General features: G+C 41.8%; 3 protein-coding genes across 6 annotated transcripts; 1 reads left to right on the top strand and 2 right to left on the bottom strand.

Moving 5' to 3' along the window:
- The first annotated feature begins 2,686 nt into the window (after nt 1–2,686).
- Nucleotides 2,687–5,354, top strand: LOC112221893 (peptidyl-prolyl cis-trans isomerase FKBP1A). Its single transcript, XM_024384306.2, has 5 exons — nt 2,687–2,800; nt 2,903–2,950; nt 3,447–3,559; nt 3,853–4,028; nt 4,224–5,354. The coding sequence occupies exons 1-4, from the start codon at nt 2,764–2,766 to the stop codon at nt 3,979–3,981; spliced, it is 327 nt and encodes a 108-aa protein (XP_024240074.1). The 5' UTR covers nt 2,687–2,763; the 3' UTR covers nt 3,982–4,028; nt 4,224–5,354.
- LOC112221890 (syntaphilin-like) lies at nt 4,477–13,357 on the bottom strand. 2 transcript variants are annotated; one of them, XM_024384303.2, is made up of 5 exons: nt 12,942–13,357; nt 10,785–10,889; nt 10,435–10,554; nt 9,867–10,016; nt 4,477–7,843 (listed from the first exon to the last, which is right to left on the bottom strand). In XM_024384303.2, exons 1-5 carry the CDS (start codon nt 12,977–12,979, stop codon nt 6,598–6,600), a joined length of 1,659 nt encoding a protein of 552 aa, XP_024240071.1. In that variant the 5' UTR covers nt 12,980–13,357; the 3' UTR covers nt 4,477–6,597. The 2 variants fall into 2 exon arrangements, with proteins under 2 accessions (XP_024240071.1, XP_024240070.1); XM_024384302.2 differs by lacking the exon at nt 12,942–13,357 and having other exon boundaries at nt 10,785–11,711.
- Nucleotides 13,358–13,443: 86 nt separating this feature from the next.
- Nucleotides 13,444–20,933, bottom strand: rad21l1 (RAD21 cohesin complex component like 1). Of its 3 annotated transcripts, none has more exons than XM_042303817.1 (14): nt 20,630–20,933; nt 20,163–20,366; nt 19,774–19,903; nt 19,535–19,634; nt 19,251–19,354; nt 18,945–19,073; nt 18,669–18,773; nt 17,666–17,785; nt 17,202–17,431; nt 16,858–16,945; nt 16,542–16,681; nt 16,296–16,409; nt 14,704–14,781; nt 13,444–14,411 (listed from the first exon to the last, which is right to left on the bottom strand). In XM_042303817.1, exons 2-14 carry the CDS (start codon nt 20,307–20,309, stop codon nt 14,229–14,231), a joined length of 1,668 nt encoding a protein of 555 aa, XP_042159751.1. In that variant the 5' UTR covers nt 20,310–20,366; nt 20,630–20,933; the 3' UTR covers nt 13,444–14,228. The 3 variants fall into 3 exon arrangements, with proteins under 3 accessions (XP_042159751.1, XP_024240072.1, XP_024240073.1); XM_024384304.2 differs by having other exon boundaries at nt 20,642–20,933; XM_024384305.2 differs by having other exon boundaries at nt 18,669–18,734; nt 20,642–20,931.
- Between the last annotated feature and the right edge of the window lie 1,485 nt (nt 20,934–22,418).

Genomic DNA, 22,418 nt, shown 5'->3' with positions numbered 1-22,418 from the left:
GGCTCAACACACAGATGACAGAACACAATTCTTATCCAATCTGGCATATCATACTCTTTATGATTTTATATATTTGTGTAGCTGGTATTCGTCTCTGGAAGCTAACCACTTATTCCTTATTAAAGGGCAAAAACTATAGCCACGAGACATTCTCTTGTTAGGACAAACAACCATCCCAGATATTAAACACTAACAGATTGCAGCAACTACAGCTGTTTCACTGTTACAGCCATCTCTGGTACGGGCTTGGAAATAGATTACAATCTCCATTGGTTTGTGAGCACAACATTGTTTCTCCCTTTATGACAAGTTTATGCTTACAGTAATAATAGTTTTTTTTCTTCGTATTTACTGCCAGTCTTCGTGGCCGTGTGTGATGCTAGGATTCAGCTTGGCAACCGTGTTCCTGCTGCCTTGGCGAGTCTGCAGTTAGAAGGCCACGACTCTGGCTTAGGGTTGTCTCTGCTCTCTACTGTACTCTGCTCCAGTTCTGTCTCTGCCTCTGTCACTCTGAATGACACTCAAAACACACAAAATGCTGACTTGATGATTCATTCATAAACCCCCATGACAGCCTGTCAAGTGTTGAATATTCTAATATGCTGATTTGTCACTTGGCCAGTTTACACTTCAATCGATTCACCAGACAGTGCTTGTTGCATAATCTGCGTTTGGTCTGATTTGCGAACCAGTCTCTTATTATTCATGTAGGTCCATCTACCAAACGTGGTAGATGACTTCACTGTGAAAAAAAACCTGCTGCAAGGACCTGGAGCAACTTTTTTTCTACTGCTACGCCTTCTGCAGTAAGCTAGGGGAGGCCTGTCTGTTGGAATCTCAACCATGACTAACATTGAGTCATACATCCACCTACTCCTCCTCTCCATTTCTCTCCTCCTTATTATGTCAAATCTGATTTCATGTTTCTATCACCATATCTCAATTTATGTTGTGTTCATGCATGCGTGTATCATTTGTTTGTATGCTTGTTTGTACTGCAGCTTTGTGGGGTACACTATAAAAAAGGGTTCCAAAAAGGTTCTTCAACTGTCCCCATAGGAAAAAACATTTTGGTTCCAGGTACAACCCTTTTTGGTTTCCAGTAGAACCCTTTTGGGGAAAGGGTTCTTCCTGGAACCCAAAGGGGTTCTACCTGGAACCAGAAAGGGTCCTTCAAAGGGTTCTCTTAGGGGGACAGCCAAAGAACCATTTATAGGTTAAAGAGTGTACTGTGCAGTTGCCTGTAGACAAAGTGAGGACATGATGACTGCTCTGATTGTACTGTTTGCCCCTGTGCCCATCACCCTGCTGCTGGTAGGGCTGGTCTTCTTCCACCTGTACCCCATCAACGAGGAATGACGCCTCCAGCTCCAGAGAGAGCAAGGCAGAGAGTGAGTCATGCACACTCTTGGCTCTCCTAAGAGGCTGCTTTAGCGCTCTTGCTCTGACAATAGCTTCCTCTCTAAATCCAACATACTGCCTCACACCTTCACTTACACATACCTGCGTTTATGCTTCTTCTCAAACATCCTGCTGCACACTTCCTCTTGATGTTTTGTATTTGCATAACATTAAATATATGTAGCTAGCCCTAGGCCACTAACTGTTCTTGTTTTCCCTCTATTCAGTGTTGAAGCCATACATTCAACTGATAGAGGAGATGGGCTCAACACGCAGTCGTCAGTCAAGACGCCAACCACCTTTTTATTTATTTTAATTTTATTTAGCCTTTACTTATCTAGGCAAGTCAGTTAAGAACAAATTCTTATTTACAATGCCAGCCAAACCTGAACGACGCTGGGCCAATTGTGGGACGCCCAATCACGGCCGGATGTGATAGACTGGATTCGCACCAGAGGCTGTAAAATATATTTTGATTTTGGTTACTACATGATTACATAGGTTTTATTTCATAGTTTTGATGTCTTCACTATTATTCTACAATGTAGCAAATAGTACAAATAAAGAGAAATCCTTGAATGCCCTCCATACTTCCAATTGTTTGTATGGGTTACCTTCAGATATCCCATGACACTTGTGTGCTTGAGCGTATCCCCTTTCCATAGTGTGGTCATAATACTGTAGTTATCAGTTCAAAACTGATATCTCTAGTTTAAATTGACTGATTTTGATGGGGATTTTTAAAATAATGTTACTTAGATTGACGAACTGGTTAATGTGAAAACATTATTACAGTCCTGACAACTCGCGTAGCTATTCCTGATATATATATACTTACTAGAAACAATTAACACCAAGCTCACAAATAATTAATACATAGCACATTTTAAAAGTGTGTAATTGTTGGCAGCCATTTTTTTTTAACAACCAGGAAGATGAAGTGGTCAAGGTCACACCTCACACATGATAGAATTGAAAAGCCCAGACTGTCCACTCAGGAGAACAGCACTTAATACAGTAGCTTGTATGAGATACGGACCAAAAACTGATGCCCACTAGCGAAGGACAAAAAGGAATTGTCTCAGGAGGATATGAACGATTAGGCATTCATTCTCATCATAACTGGCATTGGCCCATTTAATTGCGGTTGCCCTCTTCAATGCGTTGGGGCACATTCATTACATTGATTCTGTTGCAAAACGTTTCTTAAACAGAACAAAAGGGGGCGGGATCTACCTCCAATATATCCAATAGAAACTCCCGTTTTAGTTGCAAAACCGAACGTTTTGAAACTGTTTGGACTAATGATTACACCCTTGGACTTCCAGTTCCGCTTACAGTTTTGTGCGTCGGAGAGCGAAAATGGGAGTAGAAATCGAGACCATAACCCCGGGTGATGGTATGGAACAAACAGCAAATATGATTAAATTGGTTAAGTGGATATAGCTAAATTTGTTTACATAAGGCCTGGCTAATTCTCACCCTTTCTTCAATCTTTTAGGCCAGACATTTCCCAAAAAAGGGCAGACATGCGTTGTGCATTATGTCGGTAAGTCAGCGAGCTAGCTAGCTGGTTAGCTTAGCTAGCTATTGTCAGTTTTCTACTTGCGTCGGCAACATAAGTGTTGTGGTATTTGTTGGACAATCTAATATGCAAAGCTGATATAGTCTGATAAACTACGTAACAATTGCCACACCATTTTCTTATCTAATTAAAAGTACGTCGTTTTTCTACGACGAGTAGCTAGGTAGTTAGCTATAATGGCTACCTACACACCCTAACTAAACTAGCTAGCTAACACTAGCTTATAGCTTGACAGTTTTCTGCTGAAAACCAGTGATAATTAATTATTAAGACTGGTGTTAACCAACTTTCCATTGTGCAATAGCTTTATCAGTTTACTGTGGATATTTATTTATCCAGGGGATTTTGATATGGGTGCTATCAAACGGTAACTAGCTACTTGCATTTTTGTCCCCTCACAAATACTGTAACGTTCGCTAAACCGATCTATGACTTTCTTTCAATACTCTATTGCACGCAGGCTCACTGACTGATGGAACCAAGTTCGACTCATCCCGGGACAGAGGCAAGCCTTTCAAGTTCAAGATTGGCAAGCAGGAGGTGATCCGTGGCTGGGAGGAGGGGGTTGGCCAGGTAAGGTTCTCCTGGGTGTGTGGCCCAGTTGGTAGAGCATGGCGTTTGTAATGCAGGGTTCAATTACCACGGGGGACCAGTACGAAAAATGTATGCCCTCACTACTGTAAGTCGTGAACCACTCTGGATAAGAGTGTCTGCTAAATGACTAAAATGTAAATGGAATGATTAAACCATTTGTTTCATTCGTTTGGAAAATTTAAAAAAATGGGGTTAGGAGTGATTTGTAAGGACACAATGGGAGGGTTATGTTAATGAATGACATCTTCAAAATAGGACATCTTTTGTTTCAGATGAGCGTGGGCCAGAGGGCGACCCTGACCTGCACGCCGGACTTCGCCTATGGCAGCAAAGGGCACCCTGGCATCATCCCACCCAACTCTACACTGATCTTTGATGTGGAGCTGATGGGCCTGGAGTGAAGCCTGTGTGCACTTGTTATGTGTTTAATTCCACTCAGATTTTCAGGGTGAGAGAATTCTACAAAAAATCGTCTACAATAATTGCGCTCCACTGTTGGTGTTTAACTACAGAGTAGATTACAGTGGTAAGAGCTTAAGAGCTCATTAGAATGTGTGTAACAAGCTTTGGTGCTCATCTCCCATAATCCCCTCTGTCGCATCTCTCCTGTTAACCATAGAACTATCCCTGTCCCCCTCTGCAGGTTGACTCCTATCTCGGGAACATGGAGGAAAAGGCTAAAGGAAGATTAATGCACTTGACTCCTGTAAAAGACTGTCTAATAGCTTCAGCACTTCACTCTCCTTTCCATTTAGATTCAAATGTGTTTTTGTTGCTTGCTTAATACCTTATCCTTGATCTAGCTTGTCGTAGGACACCCTAACAAGTCATAGGCCATACCTTTCAGATATCATGTCATTTTATTCTGTTATGTATGTTTATGGTATTTTTTTTTGTTTTGTTTTTTTACTTCAGATTTGTAAGTCATGCCTGCCATCAGGGGTAGGTACTGGCAAAATTTGGGATAAAGTATCATTACACACATTAAATTTGATCTATTTCTTGTGGCTCTGTGAGTGGCCTTGCTTTAGAAACTTTTTTGAAAATGTGGACATAAGTGATTTAAAAATATTTAAAAAAGACTACCTAAATGGATCAGGTAATGTCATTTGGATTACAGAAGTTGACTTAAATTAATATTAGTGATGTTTTGATATAGATTTTTTCAGTTGCATCAACTTTCTGTATGAAACACTGAATAGCATGGCACACTCTGTTGGCAAGACCATATATATATATATATATATATATATATATATATATAAAAATGCATAATTAAAGGTCATTATTATAGTACAGAACTCGCAGAGTATGCTGACAAGTATAGTTTCCTCTCAAGCAACAAAATGGGTCAATTTCCTATGGTGTGTTTGAATAAAAAATATCCTTTAACACCCAGTAGGCATGATATTGTGTTTTTAAAATAGGATATATAGGAAAGAAAAAATGTCTACATTAAATGTTACTTGTGTCACTGTTTTTATTCTGTTGTGCAGTATCTGAGAAATGGTTCTCCACTGTAGACCAATTCTAGTGATGCTCTGAGAAGTGCTAAGGACATGTTTGAAATCCATTACTAATCACAGGGGAATGCAAAATTGAAAACCTTTGTTCTAATAGCAAAACTTGATCTGTGATAAAAATGTTTTTCATACCCAGTACCACAGCACACATTGTCAGGAACATCAGCAAACTATGGATATGTAAAATTGCCCCCCTCCCCAATGAGTCAACTCTCACCCCATTGGTTAATAAAAATGTATTATATTCCTCATTAAGAGCTTTGGATATGTTCTAACAATGTCAAAAAGAGACTTCAAATGTTTTTATTTCATATTGATTCCCATGTGTCTAATTCTCCCGAAGCAGACTTCAATAGATGACAAACCGACAAAGGCAACTTTCAGTTTATTTTCAAAGGGAAGAAGAAATACATCCAGGTCTATTTACACTTTGTATTCTACAGCTTTTTTGTGCAATTTTACCAATACTTGTAAAGACTTCATCATAGCTTTTTCTTATTGCTTTTGACTTATGAAGTTGAATCATTGAGAATCTATCACTGTAGCATTAGCGGCATAATGTGGCTCAAAAGTAGACTTGCATGGTTAATGTTTGATGAAACGTAAAGTAGTATAGTCCTAAAAGTGGAAAAAAGTGCAATGTTTGAAAGAAATATCTAGCCTTTTGAAAATAATTTATAATTTCCTAATATTGTAAATGTTGAAATTCAACAAATGTATTTCCAACAAATACATACATAGCTGGCATTGTACTTGCTTTCAGCATTTGGACATGGATAGTGACAGTGCTAGACTTGTTCAGAATTTTACTCTTATCCTTTAACTATTAATACAATTAATGAAACCAGAAGATAAACGTTTGATCCCTGAAAAGTAATAGATTCCCAATCTCCCATCTGTTGTGCAAACATATCTACTTTCCTCATCTATTTTCTTGAGAAAATTATTTTTCCAAATACATTCAACTCAAACTCCCACTCAGGTCCCTCATTGACTTAGCTCTAAAAGAAAATGTTGCTGATGTTTAACAAGGTGAACCATGTTCACCCCAATTTCAAAGACAACGAGAAGATTCACGGAGAATACAGTACGTCAAAGTGTTCGAGGTTCAAATGTAGCAGGTGTGTATTTGAAGGTTCTGTTTAAGGTGAGTTAATGGCAAAGGGTTGAACATTTCTCAGGTTTACATGCAATGAGTTGTGCAGTCATGGGAGCCACTGTAGACCAGTGGCAAGAAGTTCACGCAGGCTCACGCATTCCCCATCAAATCACTATTGCATTTGATTTCCTAGATAGTTAGGCATTATTACAAATCTAACAAACAAATCATGTAAATCTCAAGGTCATCCTCAAATCAGACGTGGTGGGTGGAGAATAAAAAGCGATATAAGTTCAAGTCAAAATCAAAGTGATTGCTGTTCTGGCTGTGACTCGTTAGAGGTTGGGGTTGCATGGTTGCTGTGAGGGAAGTCAGGGGGCTAAGGAGTAAAGTTGTCAGATATTGGACGCCCCATTCATGCTTGTGGGGCCACGTCCCCCGCGTCGCAGAGAGAGAAGGGCCACAGCGCAGCAACCCCGTAGCAGAGAACCAATGTGGTACACAGGCATGACCTCCCGCGGGGCCCCATGACACAGCCAGGCCACCGTTGGCACCACCGGCATGGCCACTGCCAACAGGTCCACCAGGAAGTATCGGCTCCAGAAGTTCCGCTGGGGAGCACCGTCCACCCCCTCTTCCCCTCCCACAACGTTTTCACCGTCAACTTCAACAGCCTCCACCCCTGTCACACCTCCTTGCCTCTCTGGTGATAACATTGGCCCAGGCTTGGGCTGGCAGGTTTGGGCCACTGTTGGCATCATTGTCATCTCCACATGGCCATCTGGAGACAGTGGCTCTAGGCTGTAGGAGAGCTGGGGAGGAGGGGAGAAAGACAAGGAGGGAGGGAACAGCTGTTGCTCTGAGTAGGCTGGGGTGATGTTGGTTGTTGCCAGGGAGATGATGCTCAGCTCCTCTCCCCCTCCTTCCTCTGAGACCCAGGTCATGGTGGGGCTGCAGGCCTGGGATCGGACCTCCGGTTTTGCCTCCCTCACGGGGATAGCAGCAGCCGCCGCCACTGCAGCCGAGGGCTCCTCCTGGGGGAGGTGAAGGAAGAGGTGGTGATGAGGGAGGTAGGTGTGTCCACTGCACCTGCAGCTGTTACTCAGGGATTGGCAGGAGTGGGAGACGGGCAGCACAGCCCCTCCACTGCAAAGCCTCTCGTAGGTGGAGGAGCGTGGCATGGTAGAGGAGGGGCCGTGGACCAGGGCGGGGCCAGACGGGGTTTGCTGCTCTGACAGAAGGGCCGCCTCCAGAAGCAGGTGGGTCCGCCCCCTTTCTACCTGTGCCGCTGCACGCAGGTCAGGCCCTGGGGCGTTTCCATTACGGTCCACATAGAGGGCCTCACTGCTCAGCCGGGTGTGGGCGGTGCTGCGGCTCAGGGTGCTGGCTGGGGAGCACCCACAGGAGCGGGACTTTGTAGGCCGGGGTCTCTGCGGTGAGAGGTATGGCTTTTTGTCATAGGGGGCTTTTTCTGGGGTGCCGAGATTTGATCGTACTGTCTCCACGACCTCGTGCAGGTGCTGGATCTCCCTGCGCGCCTGCTTCAGAGCCAGCTGGGCCTCGACACGGTGACACTCTTCCACTATCCAGTCCTCCTGCATCCGACACAGCTGGGTCTTCATCTCAGCTATCTCACTGTCCCTGAGAGAGAGGGAAATAGAGAGAAAAAGAGAGGTTGAGAGTATGAGGGCTACATAGGGCAGAGAATCAATATGTGGTACGCCTTAAAGATGGAATCTGCATTAGGGGAAAGAGCACCACTGTCCACCCCAGCACTTTAGTTATTGTTTTGTGGACAAAACTGAGGTGAGGTGCGTCGAGCAGTGTGGTAAAAAAATGGCAGTACATATTCTGCTGTTCTATCGCATGTACAATGATGTCAGGTGGGGGAGGGGGAAAAAACAGTGTTTGTTGTTTGCAGCTGTTTATTGTTGTAATATTCCAAACAGACGTGGCAGTTTCAACCCCCAAAAAATTGTATTTGACCAGATACAATGATATTTTACAGTAAACAAATTGACAACAAACTTTCGGCATGCTTATAGGGAAGGACATTCAACAAGCACAGCACTTACACAAATGACTGATGATTGGTTGAGAGAAATTGATGATAAAAAGATTGTGGGGGCTGTTTTGTTAGACTTCAGAGTGGCTTTTGATATTATCGATCATAGTCTGCTGCTGGAAAAAAAAGGATGTGTTATGGCTTTACCCCCCCTGCTATATTGTGGATAAAGAGTTACCTGTCTAACAGAACACAGAGGGTGTTCTTTAATGGAAGCCTCTCCAACATAATCCAGGTAGAATCAAGAATTCTCCAGGGCAGCTGTCTATGCCCCTTACTTTTTTCAATCTTTTCTAATGACATGCCACTGGCTTTGAGTAAAGTGTGTCTATGCATGTGGATGACTCAACACTATACATGTCAGCTACTACAGCGACTGAAATGACTGCAACACTTGACAAAGAGTTGTAGTTAGTTTCAGAGCGGCTGGCAAGGAACAAGTTAGTCCTAAAACTGAAAGCATTGTATTTGGGACAAATCATTCACTAAACCCTAAACCTCAACTAAATCTTGTAATAAATCATGTGGAAATTGAGACAATTGAGGTGACTAAACTGCTTGGAGTAACCCTGGATTGTAAACTGTCATTGTCAAAACATTTTGATTCAACAGTAGCTAAGATGGGGAGAAGTCTGTCCATAATAAAGAGCCGCTCTACCTTGTTAACAGCACTGTCAACAAGGCAGGTCCTACAGGCTCTAGTTTTGTCGCACCTGGACTACTGTTCAGTCGTGTGGTCAGGTGCCACAAAGAGGGGCTTAGGAAAATTGCAATTGGCTCAGAACAGTACAACACAGCTGGCTCTTGTATGTACACAGAGACATAATATTAATAATATGCATGTTAATCTCTCATGGCTCAAAGGGGAGGAGAGATTGACATCATCACTACTTGTATTTATGAGAGGTATTGAAATGTTCAATCCACCAAGCTGTCTGTTTGAACTACTACTGCACAGCTCGGACACCCATGCATACCCCACAACACATGCCACAAGATGTCTCTTCACAGTCCCCAAGTCCAGAACAGACTAAGTGAGGCGCACAGTACTATATAGAACTATGACTACATGGAACTCTATTCCACATCAAGTAACTGATGCAAGCAGTAAAATTAGATTTAAACAACTGATAAAAATATACCTTATGGAACAGGGGGACTGTGAAGCAACACAAACATAGGCACAGACATACACACACACACAATAACATACGCACTATTTTTTTTATTTTCTTATTTAACCTTTATTTAACCAGGCAAGTCAGTTAAGAACAAATTCTTATTTACAATGAAGGCCTACTTTTGCTGGACCCCAGAAAGAGTCATGGGGATCCATAATAAATACAGTAGTCCATGAAGGATTCCAGATTTAAAAGGTGATAGAGGCAATAGAGAAGTCTTAGAAATACTATCCCAGGCCAGGTTCTGTAGTGAAATGCTAGACCGTTATTGATGTTGCTATTTTTGTAATCATAATGTGGTTGAATACAACCAGCTGGGTTGTGGAAGAGACACTTCTATGATATCTACAATATGCTATTTTTAAACAAGTTAGCCACTATTCTGCTTCTTTGTCACGACGCATCCCTTTAGACTCACCTGTGCTGCAGCCTCTGGACATTCTCCCTCAGCCTGGCTCGCAGGTGTCTGATACACACCTCCTTCTGCTGCAGCGGGGTGAGGTACTGCTCTGGTGTGGGGGGCCAAATCCCATGGTTATCACTGCAGGTTGCATGCTTCACCTGATGCCTGGGTTTGCACAGGGGTGTGAAGGAGAGTTTATGGCGATTATCAGTTATGCATCAGATGGTCAGATAATGAACTGTAAAGAACTGTCATCATAAGAGAGGCTGAGGAAGAGGAATTAGTTTTCACTGAGGTGAGCAGCCTGCTTTATATCTTATGAGTAGATGTCAGTGGGGTTTTTATGCAAGCTCGGCACCTTTCGATTTTCATAATAAATTATGAATCTCAAGACTACATTACATTTTTTATTTGTCCTTTTATTGCAGGGCCGATGCTGCACCTTATTCTAAAAACATTTGCTGTTTTCTTCGGAATCATCTTTATTGCATGATATTTTGGCCTCGACCTAAAAAAAACTATTCTTAAAACAAAATTATGTTTGCATGTGTCTTGCATTTGATGTACAGATGCTCTGTTTTACTTAGGTGTGCCAGGATATGTCCGGGCTGTAGGACTACCCTCACTAGCCCTGCCGGGGTAAGTGTTGGCATTGGAGGCATCGCTATAGGAATGGCGCCCACTGCTAGTGGCCACTGGCTGCCTGTAACAGAGAGGCAATGTTAATGTTACATATTGATTGGACTTATCTTCAGTCACTAACATTAAGAAAACAAACTAAATCAATGCATTGTTTCCAACAACTCACCCACTATACATGTGGCACTAAATTACCCTAGTATGCGTGTGCTTCTTGGTGCCATCATTTTCATACATCATCACTTTCACACAGTAGCAAAAATACCATATAGGGAGTGAAGGGGGCAGCATTACCTGCGCTGTCCTGCAGAGGGCTTCCGGCTTTGAGGGAGTGACATGGGTGTGGACCACCTGCTGCTGGCTCCAAGAGGAAAACTAGGAAGATGGCTCAAAGATGGACTGCATAATACATGATGTACAAACATAGAGAAAACCGAATGGATGTAGTCAGGAGGTAATCTGTTAAAAACTACTGTGGAAAAGCAATACATTTTGTGGACATTTCCTCTGCCTACCAGATACCACTTTTAATCTCAGGGCAAGGACATGGTCCTATGTCATCCCACAGGGCACATAGTGGTTGAAACACTTAGAATTTTGGTTGAGATGAAGACGTGAATGCAACATATACATTATTAATTTGTTGTCAACACAACCAAATGAGCATTTTAAGGAGATGTATTTTCTGTGTGGATAGTTCCATCTGTGACACTTAGTCTGGCTTTAATTCCAGTTTGTCTACAAATTGATAAAGCAAGCTCGTGAGCAGTAGATATCCGCGGTTATAAACCCAGGGTCGTTACAATACAGTAAAAAGCCTAAAGTTAAGGCCATTTTACAAACGAATGTAACAGTATTTATTCAACCTTAAAATGAGTAACACATTCTTGGCCACATGTTTAGGTTAGCCTAATGTAACTATAAATGACTTCGTATGTAATCATAGCAAGCGTACATGTTCAAGATAGCATGCAAAGGTCACAGGTCTGTGGAGATCTTCACAATTGCTGTAATAATCTGCATAGAATCTTGAACAAATTGTTGTATAAATTCAAAATATCTGACATTGTATTCCCATTTGAACTTTGTTGTGCTTTTAAAATGGTTGAAAGCGCAGATAATACATTTAGATGACAAAATAAAGCAAAACATCTGACATTGTTTTTCCATTGGAATTTAGTTGTGCCTTTTAGATGGTTGAAAGCATAGTGATAACACATCTGCATATCAACAAACTTTTGGCTGTCTTTTTTGAGTGGGTGAATAAAGGTTGAAATCTCATTGATCAACGTCTCAACCAAATATTACCCACATTTACACATTGAAATGATGTGGTGTGTCCAGTGGGATGGACTCATATGGTGCATTAAAAAAACACATTCAACATAAAACAATTAAGTATTTTGACGGTTTGTTGTGGCCCTGCCTGTTAGGAGACCATTGATGAGTAAACCAGTCTGGCTATCAGGAGCTCTTCAACAGATAAAGAAGCCTTTCACAAGACAGACCAGGAAAAGCACAGGGGATTCTGTGAGTTCATCGCCATCTCACTGCTGCACACGCCATCCCCGGTAACCACAGACAGATGGGACTAAACATATATCAAAATCCCATGAAGAGACCCAAACAGCAAAGGAAATTACAAAACTATGACAGCCCAACTGGGACAGGGACATATTTTAAAAAGTGCTGTGCAAAACAGGATTGCCTCATCAGCACTTCTGAGGCTGTGACTGAGCTGAGCAGCATAGCTTTGCTGTACTATCAAAGATTAAAAACAATCTCAAACAATAAGGGAGCAAAAAAAGTATGATCAAAGCAAAAAACCCTGCTGAGCACAAAGCAGCGAATATACAAAAACAGCATACCTGTGATATGTTATATCGGTGTCTGTAGTCACTGTGTCAAAAGGACAGTTGAGGACAGAGTGCATTTGAGCAACACAGGAAAGTGGCAGAGGCAGGGCCTACCCTACAGTACCCTTGGATAATGATTGAGGGGCCCCTGTGCAACAGGTGGTGGGGACACGCAATGTACTGCTTACGTAATAGTGAGCATCAGGCGGCATAACTGTAGGATGGTGAATTAACAGGTTGCTTGTACGCCGTATACGATCATTTGATTAACATGCAGTAATAGGCCTATGTCCGTAGTAGGCTACCTAGTTTTCGTGAAATTACCGAATAAAGTTCAGCATAGTGCTTTACATCATCTGTAGAATGCCAAAGGGCAAAGAGCGTTGTGGTTTCGTCCTTGAACAAACTGAATATTCCCTTCACAATATTTTTTTCGATAATAAAGCCGCGCGCAATGTTGACGAATTGACAAGGAGCTGAAAGACATGCGAAATATCAGTTTCAGCTCCGTGCAACATACATGGAAATGATAGAAAACAAATAGTAGTCTACTATAGATTATATGCCAGTATAAATCTTTTAAAAAACATCCTACCAGCCAACATCATTTTCCGGTGAACCTAAACATCCCATCCAATGTTTTGAATCTTCAGGATGAGGCAGGAATAGCTGACAAACTAATTACGTCCAGGCTGTGCCCTACATAGGCAACTGATAGGGGATATAATACAAGCCTCCTCTCATGCAGCGATTACCCGACTGTGATCTCTGACATAACAGTACAGTAAAGATGACACGATTCCCAACATTTATGGTACCATATTTGCCAGGCCGATAAATAGTCCTACATCCTGGAGTAGAATTGGTCCCCGCAGGACTTCTGGTGGAATGCGTGTGAACGGTCACTATTGGCATTTATCTGTACATGGATGCTGTGCTGCTGATGAGAATCCATGCCGAACCGGCCATGAAGTGAACAGAGGCAATTGCGTAGGACTACACTGCAACGGATTCTCTTAAAGAGACAGTGGATCATGCCGCATCATTCGGCAATTATCTAACACCTACCATTGCTGGGGATAGTCTGAGATAAAAGCTTGTTAGGCAGTCTATTTACAAGTGTCAAGGGCATAAGGGACAAGGACATAATCAGGGCAACAGTGATGTAGGCATGTAAAATTCAACAGACTCATTAAAATCCTTGCCATTGTATCAGCATTACACATACAAGTATTAGTTCATCCTATGGTGAATTTGTACTTCTTTTAATTGAGACTTTACACATTAATTAAGGCTCTTATCATTAAATAAGATTTACTGGGTATATTTACATAGCTTTAAGAATAAAAACACAGTAACAAGTAAAAAAAATAGCTAAAGTTAAAAACACTACCAAAACCACCCTTATTACTGAAATTGGTCAATCTAAAAAATCTTAGTCTGTCAGCATAATAAATAACAAACCATATTACTCAAACAAGTAAAGCACCTGAACAAAATAACAGAACATTCATAAACTTTTACTGTGTCCCAAATCAGACGATAACTCTGTCCAAATAATGTCTTGTAGCAAGCCTTGTTTTCTCATAAAGGGAATGAGTAGCTAACTTGGGTTTGGACCCTGGGAGATGCATTGAGGTACCATAACTATCTCAGTAGTGCTTGTAAGTGCTTTATGTCACAACCCAGTTTGGTCACTTTTATCAAAATTATATTTATTGGTGTATTCAGTTCTCAATCAGCTACCCTCCTAAGGTCCACATTTGACGAGGGTGTCAAGACCACTACAGAGTTTGTGCAGTTGTTGACAGAGCAGTGAGTCTATGAACAAGGTGTCTTCATATCAAAACCTCCTCCTCCTTCCTCCACTACGAGTCCTCCTCTACGTCTCATAGAACCTGGGTCCAGGAGTGGCCATAATGTCAGCGTAAGGCTCGCTTTGGTGCAGGTCGAGGGCCTGTTGTTTCTTCAGCACCAGAAGGCAGAAGAAGGTGGCTGCGGCCTGGGAGCGACTGTTCCTCTCACACAAAGTCTTCAGGCTGAACATGGCATTGCTGCTCTGAATCTGTTCAGGGATGTCAGGACAACATAGAACATGAACATTTTGTCTCAGGGATAGGTCAGTTTCTGTTTTATATGAAGGATAAATGTCAGATAAGGGAAAATCCCATCTGTTTGTTATAACACAACACACAATCACAGCAATTTCATTTCCACTGATTGTCCCCTAATCCTGCCCAATCCTCTTTAATATCCCTGTCCTCAGTGACTGAGGATTTCTGGGTCAGATCGTAATCGAGCTAACAAGCTAAGTGTAAGAATGGATGCCCTGCTGCATAGGGGTATCAGGTTCTTACTTTGAGAGCATTTAGTAGTTTCTGTGCTCGGCTGGTCATCCTCTTCTCTTCCAAGTCATCCTGGCTGTCCACCATAGACTGTAGTTTGAGATAGCAACACATTACAGAGTGTACCGTACGTCACACCGCACTCATGATGACCGTGTGTGTTTGTATGTGTGTGTAAGTGCGTGCAAGTGTGTGTGTGTGTATATACAGTCAGGTCCAAAAGTATTTTGACAGTGACACAATCTGCATAATTTGGGCTCTGTATGCTACCACAATGGATTTCAAAGGAAATAATCAAGACGTGCTTAAAGTGTACTTTCATCTTTAATTTAAGGGTTTTGTCAAAATTATTGTATGAACCGTGTAGGAATTACAACCATTTTAATACATAATTTTCAGGTCTCAAAACTAACATAATCATAAATTAAATTGTGAATTTTAATACTTGGTTGCAAATCTTTTGCAGTCAATGACTGCCTGAAGTCTAGAACCCATAGACATCACCAGATGCTGGGTTTCCTCCCTGGTGATGCTCTGCCAGGTCTTTACTGCAGCTGTCTTCAGTTCCTGCTTGTTCTTGGGGCCTTTCACCTTCAGTTTTGCCTTCAGCAAGTGAAATGCATGCTCAACTGGATTCAGGTCAGGCGATTGACTTGGCCATTGCAGAACATTCCAAAAAAGTATTGGGTTGCTTTCACAGTATGCTTCAGTCTTGAAGGAGTTCCCACATATACCGAGCACTTGTTGGCTGCTTTCCCTTCATTCTGCAGTCCAACTCATCCCAAACCATCTCAAATTGGGTTGAGGTCAGGTGATTGTGGAGGCCAGCAAAGCACCCCCACACAACTCCTCCTCCACGCTTCACGGTGGGAACCACACATGCGGAGATAATCCGTTCACCTACTCACAAAGACACTGCAGTTAGAATCAAAAATCTAAAATTTGGATTCATCAGACCAAAGGACAGATTTCCACCGGTCTAATGTCCATTGCTCGTGTTTCTTAGCCCAAGCAGGTCTCTTCTTATTGGTGTCCTTTAGTAGTGGTTTCTTTGCAGCAATTCGACCATGAAGGCCTGATTCACGCAGTCTCTGAACAGTTGATGTTGAGATGTCTGTTACTTGAACTCTGAAGCATTTATTTGGGCTGCAATTTCTGAGGCTGGTGAAGTTATCCTCTGCAGCAGAGGTAACTCTGGGTCTTCCTTTCCTGTGGAGGTCCTCATGAGAGCCAGTTTCATCATAGCACTTGATGGTTTTTGCAACTGCACTTAAAAGAAACTTTTATAGTTCTTGAAATGTTCCGTATTGACTGACCTTCATGTCAAATTAACTTTTAAGAAGGCACACTTGCTAATGGAAATGCATTCTACCTCCTGAAGCTGGTTGAGAGAATTCCAAGCGTGTACAAAGCTGTCATCAAGACAAAGGGTGGCTATTTGAAAAATTTGTTTTCACTTTTTTGGTTACAACAGGATTCATGATTCCATACAATGTAGAAAATAGTAAAAATAAAAGAAACCTTTGAATGAGTAGGTGTTCTAAAACTTTTGACTGGTAGTGTATATGCATGTCTGTGGGTGTATTCAAAGCATGTGAAAGCACCTGTGTGTTCCGTGGTACAGTCGATGGAGTTTCCCTTTCCATTCCAGAAGGATGAACATATATGGAATCCTCAGACGGGAGCTCAGGTTGAGAGACCTCCAACCTGCTCCCATCCTGAGAGACAAGAAAAAGAGGGGGAAATGAGAAAGAGGGATCAAGGAAAGTTGTCAGACAAAGATAGACAATAGGATAACCTTGTTGAATAAAGGTTATATGAATATTTTGTGTTCATGTTGAGCTCTTTACATGTACTGCGTCCCAGAGGTATTCAGGTGGGTTGTCATTCCCATACTGGTGCAGAGGAGTGAGCTCCACATTGTGTCCAATTCTCTCAGGATCCGTGGTCTCATGCAGGACACTGAGCAAGGCGCTTGCATCTGTTTCCACTGTACAGAGGCACATAAAATGTATAAACCCAAATAGGAAACATAACAGTTCCAAGGTAATGGGGTCTGGGGGCACTTTAATTCCCTCAATTTCATTTAATGTAATGGCTAGTGTAATGTTCTCAGACGATAATTTCTATAACATGGTGTTGCTCTCTGTAAATATGACCTCCTACCCTCATGTCTCTCCTCTCTCATCTCTTCATGGTCATCTTCATTGACAACTCCATCTGTTTTCACATGGAACACATCCCTGGAATAGAGCTGCAGAGACAGAATGGGGGCAGTTGTTGAACCAAAATGCACCGCTGCTATACATCACTGGTTACAGATGTGAATTAAATTTCCTCACTTAAGTGTGGAATATAATATGTATCTATTATAGGTATGAATTAGGTGGAACAACATTCTTAAGCTGAACCTGTATTTTTTTATGGAACAGATGAGATAAACATTACAGGTAAATATGTCAACCTACATTTGACTGATGGGACAGGTGTTAATTTCAGACCCTGCTTACCTGTTGCAGGTGTGGATGAATGACAGGGGCACAGAGGTGACTGAAGAGCCTGTCCACCCCACCACTCTCTTTCCATTGCATGAGTTGGCGGGTAGGCGGGGCGATGTCCAGTGGGGCAGTGAGATCTGAGTAGTCAGAGAGTTGCTCCCTGATGGCCTGGTTGGACAACTCCTTGGCCTGGTCCACCACCAGTCTCCTTCTCCTCTTCCCCTTCCTCCTCTCTAAGGTTGCTAAGGAAGCAGAAGGCAAACAGAAGGTTTAACTCCAATGGCTTATCTATGCTTCTCACACAAGTTTCCACCGCAGGTAATAAGTAACAGGATATTATGTTACTTATGGCTTTGATGTGTGATAGAGGTTGTGCCCAGTTAGATAACTGTGTGTTTGAAGGACAGTAAATTCATTTATGAGAATGGCCATGTTGGGGTGTAAAGATGTTGCGTGTCAGGCAGCTAAATAGTTACGCGTAACAGTGACAGGCTCTAGAGCAAAGCCCTCCTCCTCATTGCCCAACAGAGTTGTCTCATTCAGGACAGGGTGATCCTCCTCCATGGGTGCAGATGTAGTAGAGCTGTCTGGACGACCTGCAAGGTTTTGGAATGAAGGGCATACCATAAAGTAGACATGGACAGCATACAATGGATTAATATTATACTGTATAATGTAATAACTATGAAGCACCCCATTTTGGGAAAAGTTCCAGCACCGGAAAAATTAAATGTACTTGCTGCAAAGTTAACACCAAACTGAAAATGGCACCTGAATAATGAAAGGATAATTTTCCAATATGCACTGCCACTTGCTGCCAGAGCACTTCAACACTTGCACAAAGTAGAACCAAAGATTTTTATAATTAAACCAAGAAAGATCACAGCCTGTCGTTTCAAGTGGGAACAAAGGAGCCATAGCGGGCAGAACAGGCAAGGAGGTGGACAGAGCCAAGCATAAGCTAGCGAGATCCTAATGGCGCGTTCTAGCCTGCATTTGCATATTTACGTTGGGGAACGCCTACTCTGAAGTGCGTGTGTGCAATAATTCAATTCGTCTTTGCACTCCTAAACAACACTATTTATTTTTTACTTTGGCAAAGGGTAAAGTCTACAAAACTTAGTCCACTCTGTTCATAAAAGATTGTAGTTTTGGGAACAGAAAACTGTATTGAGATCAAATGTTTCATCGATGAGATAATTAGCAGAATGTCGGCCAAAATCCATCTCGTTCCATCTTCTCCCACTGCCGGCCACTGGGCTTCCTCTCACTACCGTATTTGGTAGTGAGTGGAAACACCAAGTGGATGCTTCACACTTATACATGTGGTGAAATATCTGTCTTGTTGTTCTATCTGTGGTAGAAATGTGGTCTCATACAGATGGAGACACCTTCATACCAATATCTACAGTTACACTTAATATTTAGACAGGGTTAGAAGTTTCCTAAAAGACAGAAGCAAAATAAACACAAAATTACCTTCTTGGTTAACATCCATCATAGCAGTCTCCGGCAACATATTTTGTTGTTCAGCTTCGAAAAAATCTGTCAAAACAGCATGCTCACTGGAACTGGCTAGACAGTCTACACAGGATTTGAAAAGGAATTTGAGACGTTGTCTAGGTTTGCATTTGAACATTGTTGATGTGTTCAGATGTGGAACCGATATGTTATCTTAAAGTGAAACTGCTCCTAAGAGTCCAGGTCAGGATGCAGGGTTGGGGAGTAACAGAAAACATTTAGAAAGTAATCTACCTAACCCTGTAAGAACGTCACCCAGGATGTCCAAGCCTGTGTCCTCATCGCCAAAAGCATCTCCTTGCTGGGCCAGACTTAGGAAACTCACGTCTAACATGCCCCCTTGGTGAGACTGGGTCTCATCACCTAAAATGTTTTGATACAGAGTAAGTCAGAGAAAGTTATTGACAGCAATGTGAGTGAAGGAGAGAAACGTGGGCTATGGCGAGAAGGCAAGATAAAACTAGAGTTTTGAAAGTGAGGGTAAACTAACTTTGAGGGAGAAACAGGCAGGTACTGTATAGTAGCAACCCTAAAACTTACCAAAGTCCTCAAATGTCAGAAAGCTATTTCCAAAATCCTCTTTGAGGGTGATGTCCTCTGTTCGGCACTGATTCAGTGAAAAATGGTCCACTACACCTATGGCACTAGGGTCAGAGAGAGGAGAGAACATAACAAATTACTTTTTGATACAAATACTGTGATGTGAAGCATCCACAACCCCATGATCTACTGAAACTAGCCTAAATTGAGTATTGGGTGAATATCTTTTTGCTTTGAATGTGAGCGGGTGAAATGAGGAGAGAGAGAAAGAAAAACAAAAGTACTTTGCATCTGGTAGCTGGGAATCAAAGTCAGTGAAATCCTCCATTAACGTGATTGCTTTAAGTGTGGCCTCCAGTGCCTCAGCAGGCATGTCAGTCTGTCCTGATAGTGACACAACAGAAATAAATGTATCATTTGATACAAGACTTCAGCTGATATATTCTTCCAATGATCAGAATAACATGGAGTTACTGTCAACATTTTAATGACATTGACCACACAAAACGGATACCTGGCTAACCTGGTCTGAAGGCCACTTTGATTTTGACAACAGCGTCATTGCAATCAGCAAGGAGATATTTGGCTTTTCTGAAGTATATCCTCACTATTCCCAGAAGTAGGTGGCCAGAAGTTCGTAAGCCGATCTTTATCTGAAAATGATTGCACACAAGCAGAGACAAGCAGAGGCAGATCTAAGTTATATCAGTCATTTCATCAGTGATGTGCTCATTGTGTGGCTACCGGTATCAGATATTTTTTCACAGACATTGAGACAAAAAAAGCATTGAAGGAGACAACAAGAGTTCATGATGGTGAGCCAACATCGGCCTAACAAACGTTAAAACAGTGGCAAACACATTTCATCCCATTGTTTGTACACTTTTGAAGACAGAACAAAGTTTAGCTTACCTGTGGGGAGATTATGTCTTTGATGGTGCTCTCCAAATTGCATTCAAACACATGAGTTTTGGTGATTTTCCGCTCCCAATGAGCTGCTAACCAAATTTTGGCCAGAGGCCCGCGCTTGGATGTGAAGAGCTGAGTATAGAACATCATGGTGAAAGCCTTGGTGGTCTATCACCTAACTTAACTTAGTCCTCGACCTGTTGATAACTGCGGGGGTTGTTTGATAAGAACAACAAGTTGGTTAATTTGATATGGCACAATTCACTTGCAAAGTATTTGTTTCAACAAGCATTCGACTATGAAAACGCGCCACTTTCTCGAAAGCGTCGTTGACAACGAGCTACAGCTAACCTTTTGACGTTGCTATATGGTCACCTAGCAAATTAATTAACCAGCTAGTTACTGTAGCTGAAGAAAAAAAGTTCAATTTCTGAATAACTTTAGCCCCGTTTTCAGATAAGATACAATACCTTGATACTCACACGTTTAAGTCCAAAGTAAGCCTGTTTGACGGTGGTAACACGCTGAAAAGCTAGGTAGCGATGGCGCGAGATAACGATATTAGCCCGCTCATTCGGCACCAGCTTGGCACGCGAGTGGAGCAACCCGCCTCAAGCAAAGTGATAGCTATCAATATAGCTACAGCATGGTTCGGTGAGGTTTCAACCTCTTTATCAAACACAGTACCTGTGTGTTTTTATGCTTGATTGTATGGAGGGTGACCAGTGCCAGTTCGAAAATGCAATAATTAACCGTTAAATAGGAATGTGAAAATGATACATGCGTTTATGTTTTCATATCAGTGCGAATGATTCATGCCACAATGAAATTGTTATTCAAATCAAAACCAAATATGGCATCTGCCATTCGAAATAAAAATGATAAACAGAAAATGGCAAATGGTTAAACAGAAAATAGTAAATGTAATATGGGAATGTGCTATTTTCATTTCCCAACTACCTAATTGAGCGTTTTCTCTTTTAATTTACATTTTCAAAGTGCATGCAAATTGTTCATAGAGGCTAGAACCAGGAGAGCAACACCACCATGCAGTGATACATCATTGCCAACCCTAACCCACTCTCTATGTGCATTGATTTTAGACTAGTGTAACTGACAGGGTTCAAACCTGGTGTACTCTACACCAGAAGAACATCTTAGCCTACTAAGCCAAAGCCTGGGCAGTTTAGCTTGGAGAGCCAATGCAAGTTGTTGGGTCTCAGGCAAAGATACTCAACACTAGGCAAAGTTACTCATCATATATGCATTCCTCCTGGTTTATTGTTCATATGATGAGTAACCTTGCCTGATACCTGAAGAGTTGCATTGGCTATAGGCTTTGGTTTAGTGGGCTAATGTGCTCTTCTGATGTGCAAGACGACCCTTATTTGAACCCTGTCAGTCATATTTGTGCCATGGCTCAGATGGGTATCTGTGAGGAGGAGGAGGACAAAGGATGGTGAATTGTAACTGAGGTGGTTCAGTTACCACACATATATGATGAGTAGGCCTAACCTTGCCTGAGACCTGAAGAGTAGCATTGGCTCCCTGAGTCAATGCCTAAGCTTCAGCTTTGCAGGGCTATGCTTTTCTGGTGCGTAGGAGACCTGGGTTAGCACCCTGTGTGTTGGTTACGCTAGTCAAATCAATGTACAGAGAGCCTGACATGGCTAAAATGTACCACCGCATGGGGGTGTGGTGTTGCTCTCCTGGCTCACACCTCAAAGAAGCTATTTGCATGCACTATGAAAATGAAAATTGAAAAGAGAAAATGCTTAATTGGTTAGTGGTAAAATGACAACAGACACTTTCAAATTCTCTTTGCACATTACATTTTTGATTTTCTGTTTACCATTTAGCTTTTTACATTTACCATGTTTATTTACAATTTCTGTTTACCATTTAGCTCTTTACATTTACCATGTTTATTTACAATTTCTGTTTACCATTTAGCTCTTTACATTTACCATGTTTATTTACAATTTCTGTTTACCATTTCAAATTTTAAATCAACCATTTTCGATTTTAATTGTAATTTTGCAACTTAATTGTGGCATGAATCATGCACACTGATATGAACGGTGCTTGACTTGGGTTTAAAGAAGTGCAGGTGCTTTCTTTTTCGAAGTCGGTCCATTAGACCAAAATTCACAAATCTCATTATGCTATAGAGACCTCTAATTCACTGTTAACGGTTTATACGCATTTTCCATGACTTCTCCATGACTTTTAACCACATTTTCATGACTATTATTATAG

This window comes from Oncorhynchus tshawytscha, linkage group LG22 (genome assembly GCF_018296145.1).
Source record: "Oncorhynchus tshawytscha isolate Ot180627B linkage group LG22, Otsh_v2.0, whole genome shotgun sequence".
In the NCBI taxonomy this organism is placed as follows: Eukaryota; Metazoa; Chordata; class Actinopteri; order Salmoniformes; family Salmonidae; genus Oncorhynchus; species Oncorhynchus tshawytscha.
This window is presented reverse-complemented; position numbering and strand designations above follow the sequence as displayed.

Excerpts from the sequence above, each read along its gene's own strand:
- LOC112221893 (XM_024384306.2), top strand. The coding sequence starts at position 2,764 with ATGGGAGTAGAAATCGAGACCATAACCCCGGGTGATG. Across the intron at positions 2,951-3,446 it reads ATGCGTTGTGCATTATGTCG|GCTCACTGACTGATGGAACC; the intron begins GTAAGTCAGCGA and ends TATTGCACGCAG. Across the intron at positions 3,560-3,852 it reads GGGAGGAGGGGGTTGGCCAG|ATGAGCGTGGGCCAGAGGGC; the intron begins GTAAGGTTCTCC and ends CTTTTGTTTCAG.
- LOC112221890 (XM_024384302.2), bottom strand. The coding sequence starts at position 10,981 with ATGTATTGCTTTTCCACAGTAGTTTTTAACAGATTACCTCCTGACTAC. Across the intron at positions 10,555-10,784 it reads CCCTCTGCAGGACAGCGCAG|GCAGCCAGTGGCCACTAGCA; the intron begins GTAATGCTGCCC and ends TCTCTGTTACAG. Across the intron at positions 10,017-10,434 it reads ACATATCCTGGCACACCTAA|GCATCAGGTGAAGCATGCAA; the intron begins GTAAAACAGAGC and ends GTGCAAACCCAG.
- rad21l1 (XM_042303817.1), bottom strand. The coding sequence starts at position 20,309 with ATGATGTTCTATACTCAGCTCTTCACATCCAAGCGCGGGCCTCTGGCC. Across the intron at positions 19,074-19,250 it reads TCTGACATTTGAGGACTTTG|GTGATGAGACCCAGTCTCAC; the intron begins GTAAGTTTTAGG and ends AAAACATTTTAG. Across the intron at positions 16,946-17,201 it reads TTCATCCACACCTGCAACAG|CTCTATTCCAGGGATGTGTT; the intron begins GTAAGCAGGGTC and ends CTGTCTCTGCAG.